Genomic DNA, 14,525 nt, shown 5'->3' on the forward strand with positions numbered 1-14,525 from the left:
TGTAAAGTCTGTTTTCTTGTGAAATTCCAGTTTAAATGTGTGTTTTGTCATGTGTTGTGTTGGGACCTCAGGACGAAGTCCGCAGAGCAGCAGAACTTCTCCTACCAGCTCTGATTAGACTGTTAATGGACCATTTTCTGGACGCATCTGTCAGCAGGTCCATTGCCTACTTATATGTGTAGGTGTTCACATTTTGGTTAAAGGTTCGCGAGAATTAGGACGGAGTGAGCGGTCTTCGTTTTCTGCTGCTACCCGACGTCTGAGAGAACTAGTAGTTACCATGGCAACATGCAAACGATCTTGGCGCATTCTCAGTTGTGTCTCTTGCGGTTACCAAGCAACAGCTACACAAAATCCAGGAGAACATCCGGAAAAGACCCTCGATCGTCTCTCTGATCGTTCAAGCGGGGAACAACTGAAGGACGTGATTACTCATCTCAGCTACTGGACGATGCATCTACCACCAAGAAACATGACGCCTTCATCCCTTCCTATCTTGAACAGCAACCCAAAACTCAAAGTGGAAAAAAGAATACAAAACATTTTCGTAACACAGTCGGAGGACACCAGGTAGGCCTGTGCTTTAGCTGTAAGCTACAGTGATATAATAAATGTGAAATAAATACATGTCTTGAGTGAATTAGACTGTCTCTGACAATCAGTTTGCTATTCAGACAGAGAAAAGAAGGAAGTGGCATTCAGATCCCTGCTGTAACGGAGGTAAGAGTAAAAAACAGAAGAAGAATGAATATATGCTGGCAACTTGTGCATTCATGATGAATAAAAATGAACGAAATAAAAAGTTTGTGTTGTAAATCACGTGTGAACTGTGCCTTAAGTAGTTTTATATAAATAAAAAATTGTTTTTCATTCGAAGACTTCGAGCAGAGCGCTAGAGGCTGGAGTGAATACTTTGCAAAAGTCCCTGGTTGTTAGGAAACAGGCAGAACTGAACGAGGTGGACGCACAACTTGCACTCAAGCGTCACGACTTTAAGAGCTGTATGGAGGCTCTGGCTCATAGAAGGTCAGAGTTGGAAGAAAAGCAACAACAGGTAAGATGAGAGCTCCTAAATGTACTTGCATACAAGGATGAGCGTGGTTGTCTTTCACTGACACTTGACATAACATCCATGTGACACTGTCCTAACACGTTTGTCCCTTTCCGTCCAGAATAAAGAGAAAGTGATGAAGTTTGAGAAGTTTGTAGCTGAAAATGAAGTGAAGCGACGTGGAGCGCTGAAGAAGTGTGAAGCTACACGTGAGCAGAACATTTTGAAACAGAGAGAGATAGACGATTTGACGGAGAAGCTGAATAAACTTCGAGCCAGGTGAGCCCATTTGAAACCAGCACTTTAATATGAATATGTTTCTCATTAAATCCCCATTTTTAAAAACGTCGGTTTGACCACGTTTCAATCTTGCAGAAAGCAAGTTTTAAACGAGAGGGTGGCAAAACACAAAATCTTTGAGGACTACTTGATGAAAACACTAGATCATCTCCCCGGCCGTAAGTTAGAGGAGCTTATTCTGTTCGTGCTATTCAGTTAAAAACACACCTACAGTAAGACGGAACAAACTTCTCAATCTTTTCCAGTTTACCGTGATAATGGGTATGAGTCTGTGGTTATGCCTATCATTCGTCGCTACGAGACCCTGTCTGTCACCCATCAGGAGCTGCTGCAACGTCTGGGGCAGATGGAGGTGGAGGTGGAGCAAGGCCAGCGCCAACTGCAGAGCATGAAGCAAGAGCACAGCATTAAAAAACTGGTCAGAGATACTCTATGGTATGTTTCATGCAATATTTCTCCTGTCACAGTGCCTGAATGATGCTTTTTATACACAGATGGCCCACAAAGAACTATCTGATCTGCAGAGTGAGTTAGAAACCCTCAAAGAGAAGAATAAGCAGGCAGAAAGTAGCTTACTGATGGAGCAAGGTGTAACCAGAAAGAAGGTATGTTGTAAACTTTAGGAGTTTGATTATGTCGGTCTTGGATAGAAAGTCTGCCATGTGTATCCTTGTCTCTCAGGTTGAAGAGGAGGGAAGATTGCTTATGGCCATCAACAACCTGGCACAGCAGTGTTACCTTCCAGCATATGGGCCGCTGGAGAGCATGAGCACTCTGACAATGATGGACATGGTGAAGGTAGTTGCCCCAGGGCTGAGCTGATTATTGGAATTCATATTATAGGCACTGCTTCACTGAGCAATTTCATTATTATCCAATTATTTCAGGAGTACATTCTGGACAAGGCAGACACAGAGAGGAGAGCGAGGAGGCTGATGGAGTCCGGCTCTGCATTGACAAGTAGAGCAGCTGTCACAGACAAAAGATGGAGGGGATCGATGAAAAGCATTGGGAGCAAAACTCACATTAAAAGTTCAAGTAAAGTCAGTAAAAAGAGTGAAACATTTAACTGATGGTGTTGATTCTGTACTTTTCACAGCGTTACCTCTTGTTGCCGTGTTGTAGGAGACGGTTGTGTGAAGGTTGTTTTGTTAGATACATTTTTTTGATCGTTTGATCACAATTGGATAAGCATCAAGTTATAAAAATACCATGTAATGTATACAAAATTAACTGAAAACTAATAATGTATTCAAATTTCTCAGGGCATCAGAACTTTGGAAATGTCAGTTGAATACATTCATTGTTCAATTTCAAAATAAAATGTTGATACTCAAGTGACGCTCTCAGAAGGGAGGTACTCATATACTCAAAGTATGCAATGGTGTGCATGCAGTTTCCTTGGATTCTAGGAATGAGCAACTTAAATATTGTCATTTAAAATGCAGGTAACACTTTATATGATATGGGCCACGATAGATTGTTGCTGACCAACCATCACCTAATGATGAACCCCTGAACAGAATTAGTTAAGCAGCAAATGTTGTAACCCATAAATGTTTTCATAATGCAGAAGTGAGTACAGCAAATACCATGAAGATGAGAGAATGTGACTTTCTGCTGTAAAACCAACATATTACACATAGGAAAATGTTGCAAAACCTTACATTTTTGTTTCTTCTGTAATGCATCTATTACAATTGTGAAATTACACAAGACACCACAGACTAACAGCAATAACTCTCAGCTTTGACCCTGTCGAAGCTGCTGCTGGCACGTTGTCAGACAGTTTTCTTATCGCTTCACACAGTAGATGATAATTACACACCATGCTGAAGTGTGGCTTACAGCATAAGCAAGTTAAGCCATACCCACGTAAGGGGTATTTCTGAGTAATTTGTGTTCCTAAAATTAACTATTAATCTGGTTTGTCAGCTGCTGAGTCCTTAGTGAAACCCCTAGATTTCCTAATGTTTTTGCCACATTGTGGAAGTGTAGTTCCAAAGGCTTGACGTGTTGTGCCCATAAAACAAATGACACGTTATAGTTTTGAATGTAATTAAATTCTATAAATATCGTAGTTTATAGTTCCACTTAATGTTTCTCAGCTCAAGGTAAAGGAGGGCTTCCAAAAACGTATTGCTGAAGTCTCCCTGCTGTCCAATATGGAAGACAAAAGAGGCCACGCTTGAATTTTTAAAAACATAATATTATTTTGAGCTCACAAACACAATTTTGCTGTGATAGCTCACAGATGCTACTGTCTGTAACTCAAAATGACATCTTCTGGCCTCGTCTTAAAGCTATAGATCCCCCCCAACTGTCACGATTGTAAATGATAAACGTAGGTGCTAACATGGGAACCACTTAGTGTCAGTTTACCATAATCACCTTGTGATCCCTTAGAAATCAATGCTTGTGTTCTCGTAATGACAGGATAATATATGGCTTGATCTAAAAAAACAACTGACAGTTATGTACAAGGAAGTTAATAATGACACCAAATGTGGGGCCCATCTATGGCATCCTAAACTTATCAAGGTAAAGACATTCAGGGCCTCCTTGAGGACTGAGGACAACATTAGCCAAGCTCGGTATCCCAAGTGGGCCCCAAATATCAGCCCTGATGTTATCTAACTGGGCTTCGTGTGTGGGCAGCCCCTCTGCCATGGGAGATGCATCAATCCAATGCAATTCCAATAGCTTTATTTAAAAAAATACTAGAATTGATCATAAATCATTTCTAATTGTACATAACTATTTAATATGTACATTACACCTGTCACTGATACCCCTCCTCCTCCTAATTTAAACGGTATGACGTCAGCATTACAAACCGCGTACTGTCCCTTTAACAAAACCACGCACGTGGTGTTCCGCAAACATCCGGTTTTCACAAAGTGGAACTAAAACATTGCATTTTTTGAAACATCTGACGCACATTTTGCCAGACTGTTTCGTATTTTTCTTCTTCTTCGTTGCGCCGATGTTGCTGAAATATGAACGTACGTCACGCGGCCTGTGAGCCCGTAAAGCTGCATTTCACCCTCTCGGATTGGAGCCTTTTGTCTTTCGACTGATGGAGGCCGGCTGTCTCGTTTCAAGGAGAGAGGACATCTCCTCGTTGTTCCCTGCGGAAACGCCGAGTGCCAAACTCAAAGTAGGCAGTTCAGACACACTGCAGGTGGCCACGGTCATCCCGCTTAACCCATTTAGCTCGGCTGATAATAATAACCATAACATGCTGTCCTTTGTTAGGATTTAAGCAGGCAATTCTCCGCCGTGAGGAAAGTACGCGGCGATGGGAACTGCTTCTACAGAGCTTTCTGCTTCGCCTACTTGGAGTCAGCCTTTCACAATGCCAGGGCTCTGCAGAGGTCAGATATCAGCATCATCGCCTCACTCAAATTTGAACGATGTTGACTGAATAACATTTGAAGCACAATAAGAACGTTAGACGGTTTGTCTTTTTGCTTCAATGTCAGATTCAAGGACAAGATCCTCCAGAGCGGCAAGGTTTTGGCCTCTGCGGGATTTGATCAGAGTTCCTTCAGCCACCTCCAGCATACAGTAAATGAAGCGCTTCATTTTGCATTCACAGCATTAACTAAATGGAAGACAGCTGGCATTTCACTGAGGCCATAATGTCGCACCTCCTCCCTCAGAAGAAACGCATTTGAAGACATGTCATTACAAAAATTCAAACTAATCTGGGAATTTATTAACAATTTGGGCCCCACACCCAAGAGTGGCACTTAAATCCCCCCAAACACACACAAAGGTATTTTAAGCAGAGAGGTGGTTAAAATAATAACCACCAGTTGTTTTCGTTGGGTTAGGAGTTTATTCATTGGGTTCAGGTTGTGAGGTTTGTCACTTGAGTCAGCTACAGGCTGACTTCGCTCAAAGCATATTGTGAGGAAAGCAAACTGAAATTGGAACTTGTCCATGATCTGGCACATCAGATGAAAACCAGTTGGACCGGCTGTGGCATCTCGTAAACTTTATGGCACCGAAACGCTCCACAACCAAAATGTCAGACAAATCTCACTGTTTCTCTCTCCCTGAAGGTCGTAAATGTTGTGGAGCAGTGCCAGGCTGATGAGCAGGAACACACACTATACAGGCTCTTCAACGAGCAGATGGTCTCCGACAGCGTGGTGCAGTACCTCCGGCTGCTCACCTCGGCACACCTGCAAAACCACGCGGACTTCTTCTGCAACTTTGTGGAGGCCCCTGATCTACGCGTCTACTGCCATCAGGTCAGTAACAATGTGTTGCTGCCATCTAGTGATCATCTTAAATCTTTATGTTGTTCACAATAGAAAAAAAGACAAAGTTTTATCCTCGCTTCACTCAGGAAGTGGAGGCTATGGCGATGGAGTGCGATCATGTGGACATCCTGGCCCTGACGCAGGCCCTGGATGTTGGCATCCACATCGTCTCCATGGAGAGCGATGAGCAGCTCCTGGCTCACCACATCATTCCAGAGGGCGCTGAACCAGCTCTGCACCTCCTCTACCAAACGTCACATTACAACATTCTCTACGTACGACCTCAACATTGACCTGTGCTCCACCAGGACTCGGCTCCTCTCAGGGATAAGGACACTCTTTGGTTGAATAAATCCCACTTGGGTTTAAGATTCGTATGATTTTTATAAAATCTTGCCTTATACAGCGAATCAAGAACATGCAGAAATGCAACTGCACAGTGTGCATTAAGTATTTCCATTAACTGACTTTTTTTCTTTAACAAGTATAAAAATCCTGCCAAAAATGGCCACGTTCAAGTCACACTTTCATTAAAATGTCACTGTTGCTGCTTTTCTTTCCTCTGCTTCTGTTTTTTTCGCTCTGGCACAACAGTTTTCTTTAACTTCTGTTTCTCCTTTTGTATTGAAACCCTGATCAGGGCACTCTCCTTCCCTGAGCGAGGCATCATGGGCAGTTTCCCCAGTTGTGTGGGGTACTTGGTCTTTATCACATCCTTGAAGATGGGCTGAGAGATCAACTGCTTCAAATGCTTTTTCATCCCCTTCACCATCTTCTGCTGCTTTCTGTCAGCATCCTCCTCTTTTCCACCACCTGTTGACACAAATAACTTGAGCCGTCTTCTCAGCAGTCCAATTTTTTTTCCAAATACATTTTAACTGACTGCAATTCCATTGTTCTTCTAATCACGATGTATACGTTAGTCGTACCCAGTAGAAGGTCATCATCTAGGTCCACCTCCAGGGCCTCTGCAGCTTTTCTGAACCAAGAATCATGTTGCTTTTCTCTGCTGTTGTAGTACTCAATCTTTTCTATCTTCCTGGCCAGGTTTACTCGCTCCTGTGGAGTACAGCAGCAAACTATCAGATAAAAACTCTTTGTTACATAAGAATAGGATTACAGACCGTATTAGAAATGATGACATGTATGAAAGCGCTGGGTCTCACTGGGAAAAGCCAGGGCCCTCATGATGTTTAACATGTTTATTTTTACTGTAAAGTTGAGCATTTAAACAAGGGGTCTGTGCAGATTGACTCTTTTTGAAGATCTGTTGGTTTTTTGCTCATCTAAAAAGGCGGCTGCATGGACGGAACCCGATGCTGACGAACTCACCTTGATAGCCTCCATGCATTTCGTCTCTATAGGGAACATGGGAAGCTCCTCGTCCTTTCCAAGAGTCTTGAAAATCTTTTTGAAGTTCATCATGTCATCTGGACCTACTAGTAGCAAACTGAGACCCTCTCTAGTGGCTCTTGCTGTTCTTCCGCTCCGATGGACGTAAGTCTCTGATGTTCTGGGTACCTGGTGTACACAGAGGAATATTCTCATGTACTCGCATCAGGCATTGAGTGCAGTAAGGCTGTCATGGAATGTAGCAGAATGACAAGACAGCGTCTATTACACTGCTGCAGTAAAAACTAATTGTAATTCTGTTGTGTATTCTAACTGTGACTTGTGAGAAACTGCCTTGCAGTCAAAGAGAAGGGTTTACCTGGTAGTGAATTACATGCTGAACATTGGGGATGTCCAGGCCTCTTGCTGCTACATCAGTAGTCAGAAGAACACAACTGTAAGGGACAATAATGACAGCAGGGGATCAATGGTAATGGTCAATGTTTGATAAATACACAATTTTCAAAACTTGATGCGTTTTTGTGTCGTTTGTTCAAAGATTGCAGTCGTATGTCTGAAACTCTAAAGAGTTACCAAGTCATTCTCAAAAGGTGTAGAGATACTTCAAAGCCATAGGAGGGCGTTAAAAGATTATTATTCGTATGAAAACCTTTTTTTATTTACAGAACAGTTTTTAGAGGTTTAATAAAAGCCAGGAGGAAGCGCTTTTAAAAACAGTTTCCACCTGGTGAGTCCAGATTTCTTTGAGAAGAAGAATCCCAGAGTGTTTACAGACATGACGACAAAACGCTTGAGATATTTCCTCAGAAGAGAGAGAAATCGTCGCAGCTATTGAGGTTGATTCTCCAAACCTCTGTGGTTGCATACTCTGTTATATATTAGGAATATTTGGCAAGACTGCACATGGGAAATGTAATCTATGTCTTTGTAGGCACACTGGCATCTATATTCTGTCCCAGGAACACCGTTAATGGCTAAAATCCAAACCAAAATTCAAACTTGGAGTGTGCATGACTCACCTCTCCATCTCAGCAAACCTTTCCAGGTTTTTCAGACGCTGTTTCTGGTGCATGTTGGCGTGTAGAGGCAGCGGAGTACGGTCTAAGATAACCAGCAGAGAGTTCAGTCTCTTGATGCAGTCAATGCTGTTGGCAAACACCATGGTGCGCCCAGGATACTGGAGCAGGAAGTAATAGAGGAAGAAGTCTTTTTCATCCTTCTGACAGTGGATTTGAGTCTCAGTCAGTGTCTCCACCGTTGCCTCCTTCCTGGTGAGGTCAATGATTTTGGGCTTTGACTTAATCCCCACCCTCTCCATCAGAACTTCCAGTTTGCTCCTCTTGTCCAGATCCTTCCTCTTCTTCTGAAGGACGCGGGTGGGCAGACTGTGAGCCATCGTCAGAGTGGCAGAGAACACGAATGTCTGCCTTGTGGGATTAAAGTGTGTGGTGTTCAGCATCTCCAGCAGACTGTCCAGCTCTGCAAAGTGACCTCTTTCTACCATGCGATCGGCTTCATCAATGACCAGACACCTGTAGCACAACAAAACCGTGAGCATTAAAGGAAACATACCACAGAAACCCAGCAAACGAGCCTCCCCGAAAGGTCCGTCTGGTACAAAAATCCATCCTTCTCATCTGCATTTTAGAAATCAATATATGGTCTTTTAGCTAAATTCTTAAAGTCACCACCTCTAGTTTCCTTTTAGTTTTTACATGTAAGTTAGTTAGGAAAGCCTTTTGCAAACATAAATGCATGGCATGCTATCAATGCAGAAAACATCCATCCACCCTTTAAGTACCGAAAAATGTTTTTAGCAAAATGTGGTTACTCAAAAATGAAGTAGGGAATTTAGACTTACTTGAGCTGCCTGAGGTTGAGCAGATGAGGATGCTGCTCCTTTATTAAGTCCCACAAACGCCCTGGAGTGGCAATAACGATCTCTGGCCTGCGCTTTAGCATCTTCCTTTGCTTCTCCTGAGACATTCCACCCACCACTATCGCTGTTTTGATATCTGAGACACAGAAGAGTTGTGCATTGCTGTTTCTGCTCCTCACATGTGCTCCTGTCTGGCTGTTTTGTTCTCCCCATGAGGGATCTCAGCACAGACTGAGCTCAACAGAAATTCTTTGAAAACACTATAATAATCATATCTATACAGTTTCCCTGTAAACGATAATAATAACAACTCACCGGTGAAGGTTGCGACAGCATCAATGTGGTGTTTGACCTGAACAGCCAGCTCCCTGGTGGGAGTAAGCACCAGTCCAAGAAGAGGCTGAATCCGGCCACCAGCAGTATTTTCTTCAAAATCAAACTGTACGTTTTCAATTACTCGAACACATCCAAACTGCTCATTCTGATCTTTACCCTCAGTTTCATCCTCATCCTCATCAGAGTGTCCCAGAATCTCATCTTTTGCACCTTCATCTTCTTCCTCAGAAGCCTCCAAGTTTCCATCCTGGTCCGCTTCCGCTGTGGTTGCGTTTCCTGACAGTGTGGGCTCTTCCACAGACGGTAAATATAAACTCTCAACATTTGAGGCTGCTCCAGTGTTGCCAGCAACAGTTTTTTCTGAGCCATTCTTCCACTCCAGGATGGCGTTGATCATGGGAATACCAAAAGCTAATGTCTTCCCGCTTCCTGCAATCACACCAACACAAGAACCTCACTTAAGACCATAAAAAGTTGACCAACTTACAAATGAAAGGCAATTTAATCTTACCAGTCTCAGCCGCTCCCAGTATATCCATATGATCTCTGATGGCTGGAGGCAAGGCCAGGGCTTGAATTGGTGAAGGTGAACCGAATCCAAGGCTGCTCAGTGCCTTCAGCACAGGGGAGGGGACAAACAGGTCCTTCCACGCACTCACATCAGAATTTTTGTCATCAGGACCAGAACGCGCTGCGTTTGTCCAATTCTTTGTCTGCTTTTTGTTTTTTTTTGATAATTTACCCTGACTGGACTTTTCTGATGAAGATTCCAGGTTCGGCTGTTCCTCTGCAACTTCGCCCTCGTCTGTCAGCTGCCTTGATTTCTTCTTCTTGTCTTTCATCTTGGCTTTACTTGACTGAGTGCTTTGTACAGAGACATCAAGTGATTCTTTAAGAGTATCTTCGTCTGCCACCTTATTCTCTCCTCCCGCCTCACTGGCAGCTTTATCCTCCTGTGTCACGTCTTCTTTACCATCATCGTGTGATTCGACTGATTCCTTTGCTGCCACTTTCTTATTTTTCTTCTTCTTTTTTGCTTTCTTCTTGGCCGGTTGAGTTGTGTCCTCTCCCTTCTCTCCAGCCTCCTCGGACTCGCTGACCTTTCTTTTCTTGGCCTTTTCCTTCTCCCTCTTTAGTTGTTTAGCTGCTTTGGCCGCAGCCTTCGCCGTGTCTATCAGACGGTAATTCGTCAGCTCTTCGAAACACACCAGACCCTCCAAGCCCTCCTCGGAGAACACACTGGGATCGAGCTCCACAGTTTTCCACTTTCCTTTCATATGGATGCTCCGTTTGACTGATCGCTTCAGCCCAGAGGAGACGCGCTTGTTCTTAGGTTTCATCTTTTGCGTCTTCATTTTCCTACAACTGGCTCGAATAGAGGTTAAAAATGATGGCCGAATGGTGAATGAATGCCGATTGCGCAGACACGTATGCGTCCTACTATATAACGTTTGTAGCTAATAACGAAGTTCTAATTATAAGAAGTACAGTGTCAGATATTAAGGACAGAGTATCAACAACAGCACGAGCAATGAAAACCCGCTTTACCTTAATTTGATGCGGTTTCTTCACGTATCAAAACACGGTTACTTTTGGTGACAACCACGCATTACTACACGAGGGCGCAGCCATGACAGTGTCGATCACGTGGTTTGAAAAACTTTATTTGTTCCAACAACGAACACAGTGAGGTCGAATATAACGGTTATATTACCTGTGGTGAGTAAAGTTGAAAATATGTCACGAGTCGTGTTGACGATGAACATAAATTAAAGAGACGAAACACCGCGAACAATTAAAAAAATTATTCTAATAAAAGACTCCTTCAGGGTCTGTTATACAAATGTGTCAATGTGAGTTCAGGTGATCATTTGGTTTTATCCTGTTAATTGTTTTTCTAAAAAAATAAATCTATTATTTTGTGACCAAATACATTTAAAAAGTCTGTTATTTTCGATATATACAAAGGACAAATTGTTTAGTAGATATAGTTTGGTTGGATGTTTTTTCAAGATTTGTCATAATCTGAGAAGTTAGCGTGAAAAGGAAAATTTTTTTTCCAAGATCTAACTAACACATGTTGACGGGCACAATTTTACCGATTTTCTAGCTTGCATACTTTTACTAATATGCTTTAAATGTAGAACTTTTTGTTGAAGGAGTGATTTCACTGTGTGGTGCTTTTTTGTTCTACTTAAGTAGGAGAAATAAATACTTCTGCTACCACTATAGTCTGTAGAAACTTATAACAATACTTCACAAGGCATCGGCATGCTGTGAATAAGTCAGCGATAAGGGATTTTGCAACTGTCGCAGTTGGTGTGGTAAATACCAGGTTAATGAATAGTTAGCAGTCCTTTCCAAAAGATTTGAGATAAAGTGATCCATTTGTACCCGACAAGAATTAAAAAAAAAAAAAAAGTATCCTGCTCAGGAGGGATAAACATATGGAGAGTTTTAGGAGCCTGAAAACTAAGAGGTTACTGTTCGCCATGGAGGCGGTGATATATGATTTCTTAACTTTTGAGTCATTAGTTACAACTTCGATACTCTTAAAAAAAAAAAAAAAAGAAGTGGCTTACTGAAAGGTCATACTGGTGTGTTTATTTGACAAATGCCATTACAACAGTTATTCATGCTTTGGAAAGTGGATACATTACCATGTTTGTCTTATGCATAAATCCAACATTGTTCTACTGTAGAAGTTATCTTCAATTTAGAGTTAGAACAAGCACTAATCAAATCCAAAAGAAACACTAATATGTCTTGTTAACATTGACCAGTTCCAGGTAGACTTTTACAGGACAAACTGACAATTGCAAACTAGTCTGAGATTGAAAAATAATACACCACACTGGCCTTGCCTAAATAAACACAATATCATGTGCGAGCCCTACTTCAGAGCTCAAACAGTAACAGTGGTGATGACTAGTTTTTGGTGGGGTCAATGACCCTGCCCATGAACAGCAGAGAGTTTGTGTCCTCGTGGTATATGAAGAAGAAGAATGGCCTGTTGATAACGAACATCCTCGGCAGAGAATATGGAATGATGCCAATTGTTGTTGCAGCTGATGCAGTAGTCCCAGTCTCATCCACCTCGATCACAGCCTTGTGCAGCACCTGTGATTTTACAGTGGAGATGAAAGTCTTCAGCTGGACAGTTAGGCATATACATGAATGTTGCTACAATGTGGTGAACTGGAAAACTAACCTCCGACACTTTGAGATTTTTGTCCTTACTGAGCTTTGTCAGATTGGCTGAATTACTGAAAAGACTAGTCATGCCCATATCTGGTAGAATATTGTGCAGGGAATAGGCCCGCACCATCTTGAATTTTGGCATGTGGACTTCCAGTTTGCTGTGAACAAGAATTGACACAAGCTAACAACAACTGATATCTTGTAGACCTGATATGCTTCTAACAATTATTCGGACTTTTTGCATCTGGATGCCTTTCATAGATCCTTGCCACAGAAAATACTCTAAATTTTTATGAAGATAGCTAAAACATTCTAAGAGTCGTAGAAAAACAGATAATACAGTTAGGCTTAAAATGACATTTTCTTCCACATAAATTTCACCAAACCTACATTTTTCTCAGCTCTTTAATCCAGCTCAGGAACTTCTCAGCAGTGATCTCTTCATCAATTACAGTGTAGTCCATGCCTTTATTGGGTAGCAGGATAAGCATGGAAACACCGTCCTTGTATGGCAGCTTCAGCACTCTGGCTCCAAGAGGAATATCTTCCATTGTGTAGAATTTGTCCTCTTTAAACATCATGGGCACTTCTACAATATTGTAGTTGTCAATGTGAAATGGTGCATTTTTAGTGAAATTGGAATCAAAAGGTATCTGCCAGACTCCTGTGGTGAGGATAACAACATTAGTTTAAGTGTGAACACTACAGGGCAAACATACACTCTCAAACAGAAGTCAGTGAGCCAGAATGATTCAACTCACCCTGGAAGAAAATAGTGTTGATTAGCAGGAGCTGAGTCGTGTCATCTAGGGAAGAAATCATCTCTGTAACTCTGTTTTTGGTCTTCTGCTTGATGTACTCATTGATGAGACTGATGCTTCCTTCTGTGTCTGTAAAATCTACAGTTCTGACGTCGGCATGAAAAAATGTCTTCATTTTGTCTTCAAATGCCTTCTCTACCTCAAACTGCTGTTGAAGAAAGAGGGCCATGCTTTGTTCCACTTTCAGAGATCCGTTCTGTGAGATGTTCTCATGAAGGAGTTGAAAAAGTCTTGGAATAAGTTCTGGCTGGTCGCTTGAGCCCAGCTGCTCCAGGCTGAGACCCTTCAGGATTTCTTCATGTGTCACACCACCAGCAGCTATTAAGAGAGCGGCAAAACTCGTAGAGATGCTCAGAGGGGAGAAAAAGATGTTCTTGTCGTGGTAACTTGATATTTTCCTGTAAAGGTTCATGGCAAAGTCCATGTTTTTGTAGGAGAGATCGGATATGGTGGCGTTTGGAAGTAGCGCTTGATGGACAGGAGCGAGGAAGCACAAGTAAGTTAGAATGAAAAAAGGTGCCATTTTCATTCTGTGAACCACCATGATTTGAGTCCAGAAAAGTTGGGTAAACAACCTGAAACATAAAGATAGTTTGATATTAAAAAGACAATTGAATCAAAAGAGAGATGACATCTCTCGAAAAAAAGTCTATTTTTCCATATTTGAAACCACCGAAACACACTTAAATCTAGTTTTGACTGAGATACACTTTTCCAAGTCTAACTAACTGTCATACTTACTTTGCAGCTTGGGCTAGATGGTTTCTGAAAACTTCAATCAGTTATTTGGGGAAACAAAGTGCAAGTGTGCTCTGATGGTTAAATATTAACCACATGGAACAAAGTGGGTGAGGACTCCCCTTTACTCAACACTGTTCCCTTACATGTTCATCTTACACATTGCACAATATTATCCTCTACATGTTTGCTGTAATCTACCTTTGCAATGCTCACTTTCCACTTTCAATGTGTTAGCATAATGTTAAAGTTGACTTCTGTTAGTTTCAGGTTTAAGCATTTCTTTGTTTGTTCCTTTGTTCAGACTCACCATGCAGACTCACACTCCTGTTTCAGAGGTGGCTGCCCAGCATTTCCTGCTTTTCATGGGTAACGGTGATGTCATGGCTGACATCATCAAATCAAGAGGAGGGTTTTGTAGAAATACTTACTTTTTATGCAGTTTAGTTAGAGCCTGTATTTATTAGTTGCTATACTGACTTATCCTTTAAAAAAAAAATAATGTAAAATGTTATTGACAGTAAATGTGTAAGCTAACTTGAGTTGTTTAAATACCGACTGAAGCACACAAA

At 41.9% G+C, this 14,525-nt stretch overlaps 4 protein-coding genes across 4 annotated transcripts; 2 read left to right on the forward strand and 2 right to left on the reverse strand.

The window, feature by feature from the left end:
• Positions 1-277: 277 nt before the first annotated feature.
• On the forward strand, positions 278-2,424 carry ccdc197 (coiled-coil domain containing 197). The gene is made up of 9 exons (XM_072364754.1): positions 278-570; positions 675-720; positions 878-1,054; positions 1,173-1,330; positions 1,427-1,509; positions 1,597-1,769; positions 1,846-1,956; positions 2,033-2,149; positions 2,239-2,424. Exons 1-9 carry the CDS (start codon positions 281-283, stop codon positions 2,422-2,424), a joined length of 1,341 nt encoding a protein of 446 aa, XP_072220855.1. The 5' UTR covers positions 278-280.
• A 1,778-nt stretch (positions 2,425-4,202) lies between these two features.
• On the forward strand, positions 4,203-7,418 carry LOC140269769 (ubiquitin thioesterase OTUB2-like). The gene is made up of 5 exons (XM_072364755.1): positions 4,203-4,511; positions 4,610-4,728; positions 4,837-4,921; positions 5,422-5,613; positions 5,712-7,418. Exons 1-5 carry the CDS (start codon positions 4,431-4,433, stop codon positions 5,916-5,918), a joined length of 684 nt encoding a protein of 227 aa, XP_072220856.1. The 5' UTR covers positions 4,203-4,430; the 3' UTR covers positions 5,919-7,418.
• Positions 5,985-10,832, reverse strand: ddx24 (DEAD (Asp-Glu-Ala-Asp) box helicase 24). Its single transcript, XM_072364753.1, has 8 exons — positions 9,705-10,832; positions 9,173-9,622; positions 8,840-8,993; positions 7,998-8,510; positions 7,337-7,412; positions 6,958-7,146; positions 6,555-6,684; positions 5,985-6,438 (listed from the first exon to the last, which is right to left on the reverse strand). Exons 1-8 carry the CDS (start codon positions 10,546-10,548, stop codon positions 6,164-6,166), a joined length of 2,631 nt encoding a protein of 876 aa, XP_072220854.1. The 5' UTR covers positions 10,549-10,832; the 3' UTR covers positions 5,985-6,163.
• Positions 10,833-11,775: 943 nt separating this feature from the next.
• Positions 11,776-13,790, reverse strand: serpina10b (serpin peptidase inhibitor, clade A (alpha-1 antiproteinase, antitrypsin), member 10b). The gene is made up of 4 exons (XM_072365438.1): positions 13,156-13,790; positions 12,785-13,058; positions 12,405-12,552; positions 11,776-12,313 (listed from the first exon to the last, which is right to left on the reverse strand). Exons 1-4 carry the CDS (start codon positions 13,757-13,759, stop codon positions 12,122-12,124), a joined length of 1,218 nt encoding a protein of 405 aa, XP_072221539.1. The 5' UTR covers positions 13,760-13,790; the 3' UTR covers positions 11,776-12,121.
• Positions 13,791-14,525: the final 735 nt, after the last annotated feature.

The sequence above is a fragment of the Leuresthes tenuis genome, unplaced genomic scaffold (genome assembly GCF_036924035.1).
Source record: "Leuresthes tenuis unplaced genomic scaffold, fLeuTen1.0.hap1 SCAF_15, whole genome shotgun sequence".
Taxonomy (NCBI): domain Eukaryota; kingdom Metazoa; phylum Chordata; class Actinopteri; order Atheriniformes; family Atherinopsidae; genus Leuresthes; species Leuresthes tenuis.

Coding starts and splice junctions, on each gene's coding strand:
- ccdc197 (XM_072364754.1), top strand. CDS start 281: ATGGCAACATGCAAACGATCTTGGCGCATTCTCAGTTGTGTCTCTTGC. Junction 1,055..1,172: donor TGGAAGAAAAGCAACAACAG/GTAAGATGAGAG, acceptor CTTTCCGTCCAG/AATAAAGAGAAAGTGATGAA. Junction 2,150..2,238: donor CAATGATGGACATGGTGAAG/GTAGTTGCCCCA, acceptor CAATTATTTCAG/GAGTACATTCTGGACAAGGC.
- serpina10b (XM_072365438.1), bottom strand. CDS start 13,759: ATGGTGGTTCACAGAATGAAAATGGCACCTTTTTTCATTCTAACTTAC. Junction 12,553..12,784: donor ATTAAAGAGCTGAGAAAAAT/GTAGGTTTGGTG, acceptor TCTTGTTCACAG/CAAACTGGAAGTCCACATGC. Junction 12,314..12,404: donor AAAATCTCAAAGTGTCGGAG/GTTAGTTTTCCA, acceptor GTAAAATCACAG/GTGCTGCACAAGGCTGTGAT.
- ddx24 (XM_072364753.1), bottom strand. CDS start 10,548: ATGAAGACGCAAAAGATGAAACCTAAGAACAAGCGCGTCTCCTCTGGG. Junction 9,623..9,704: donor ACTGGGAGCGGCTGAGACTG/GTAAGATTAAAT, acceptor GTGTGATTGCAG/GAAGCGGGAAGACATTAGCT. Junction 6,439..6,554: donor AGATGATGACCTTCTACTGG/GTACGACTAACG, acceptor TTGTGTCAACAG/GTGGTGGAAAAGAGGAGGAT.
- LOC140269769 (XM_072364755.1), top strand. CDS start 4,431: ATGGAGGCCGGCTGTCTCGTTTCAAGGAGAGAGGACATCTCCTCGTTG. Junction 4,512..4,609: donor CGCCGAGTGCCAAACTCAAA/GTAGGCAGTTCA, acceptor GTCCTTTGTTAG/GATTTAAGCAGGCAATTCTC. Junction 4,729..4,836: donor AATGCCAGGGCTCTGCAGAG/GTCAGATATCAG, acceptor CTTCAATGTCAG/ATTCAAGGACAAGATCCTCC.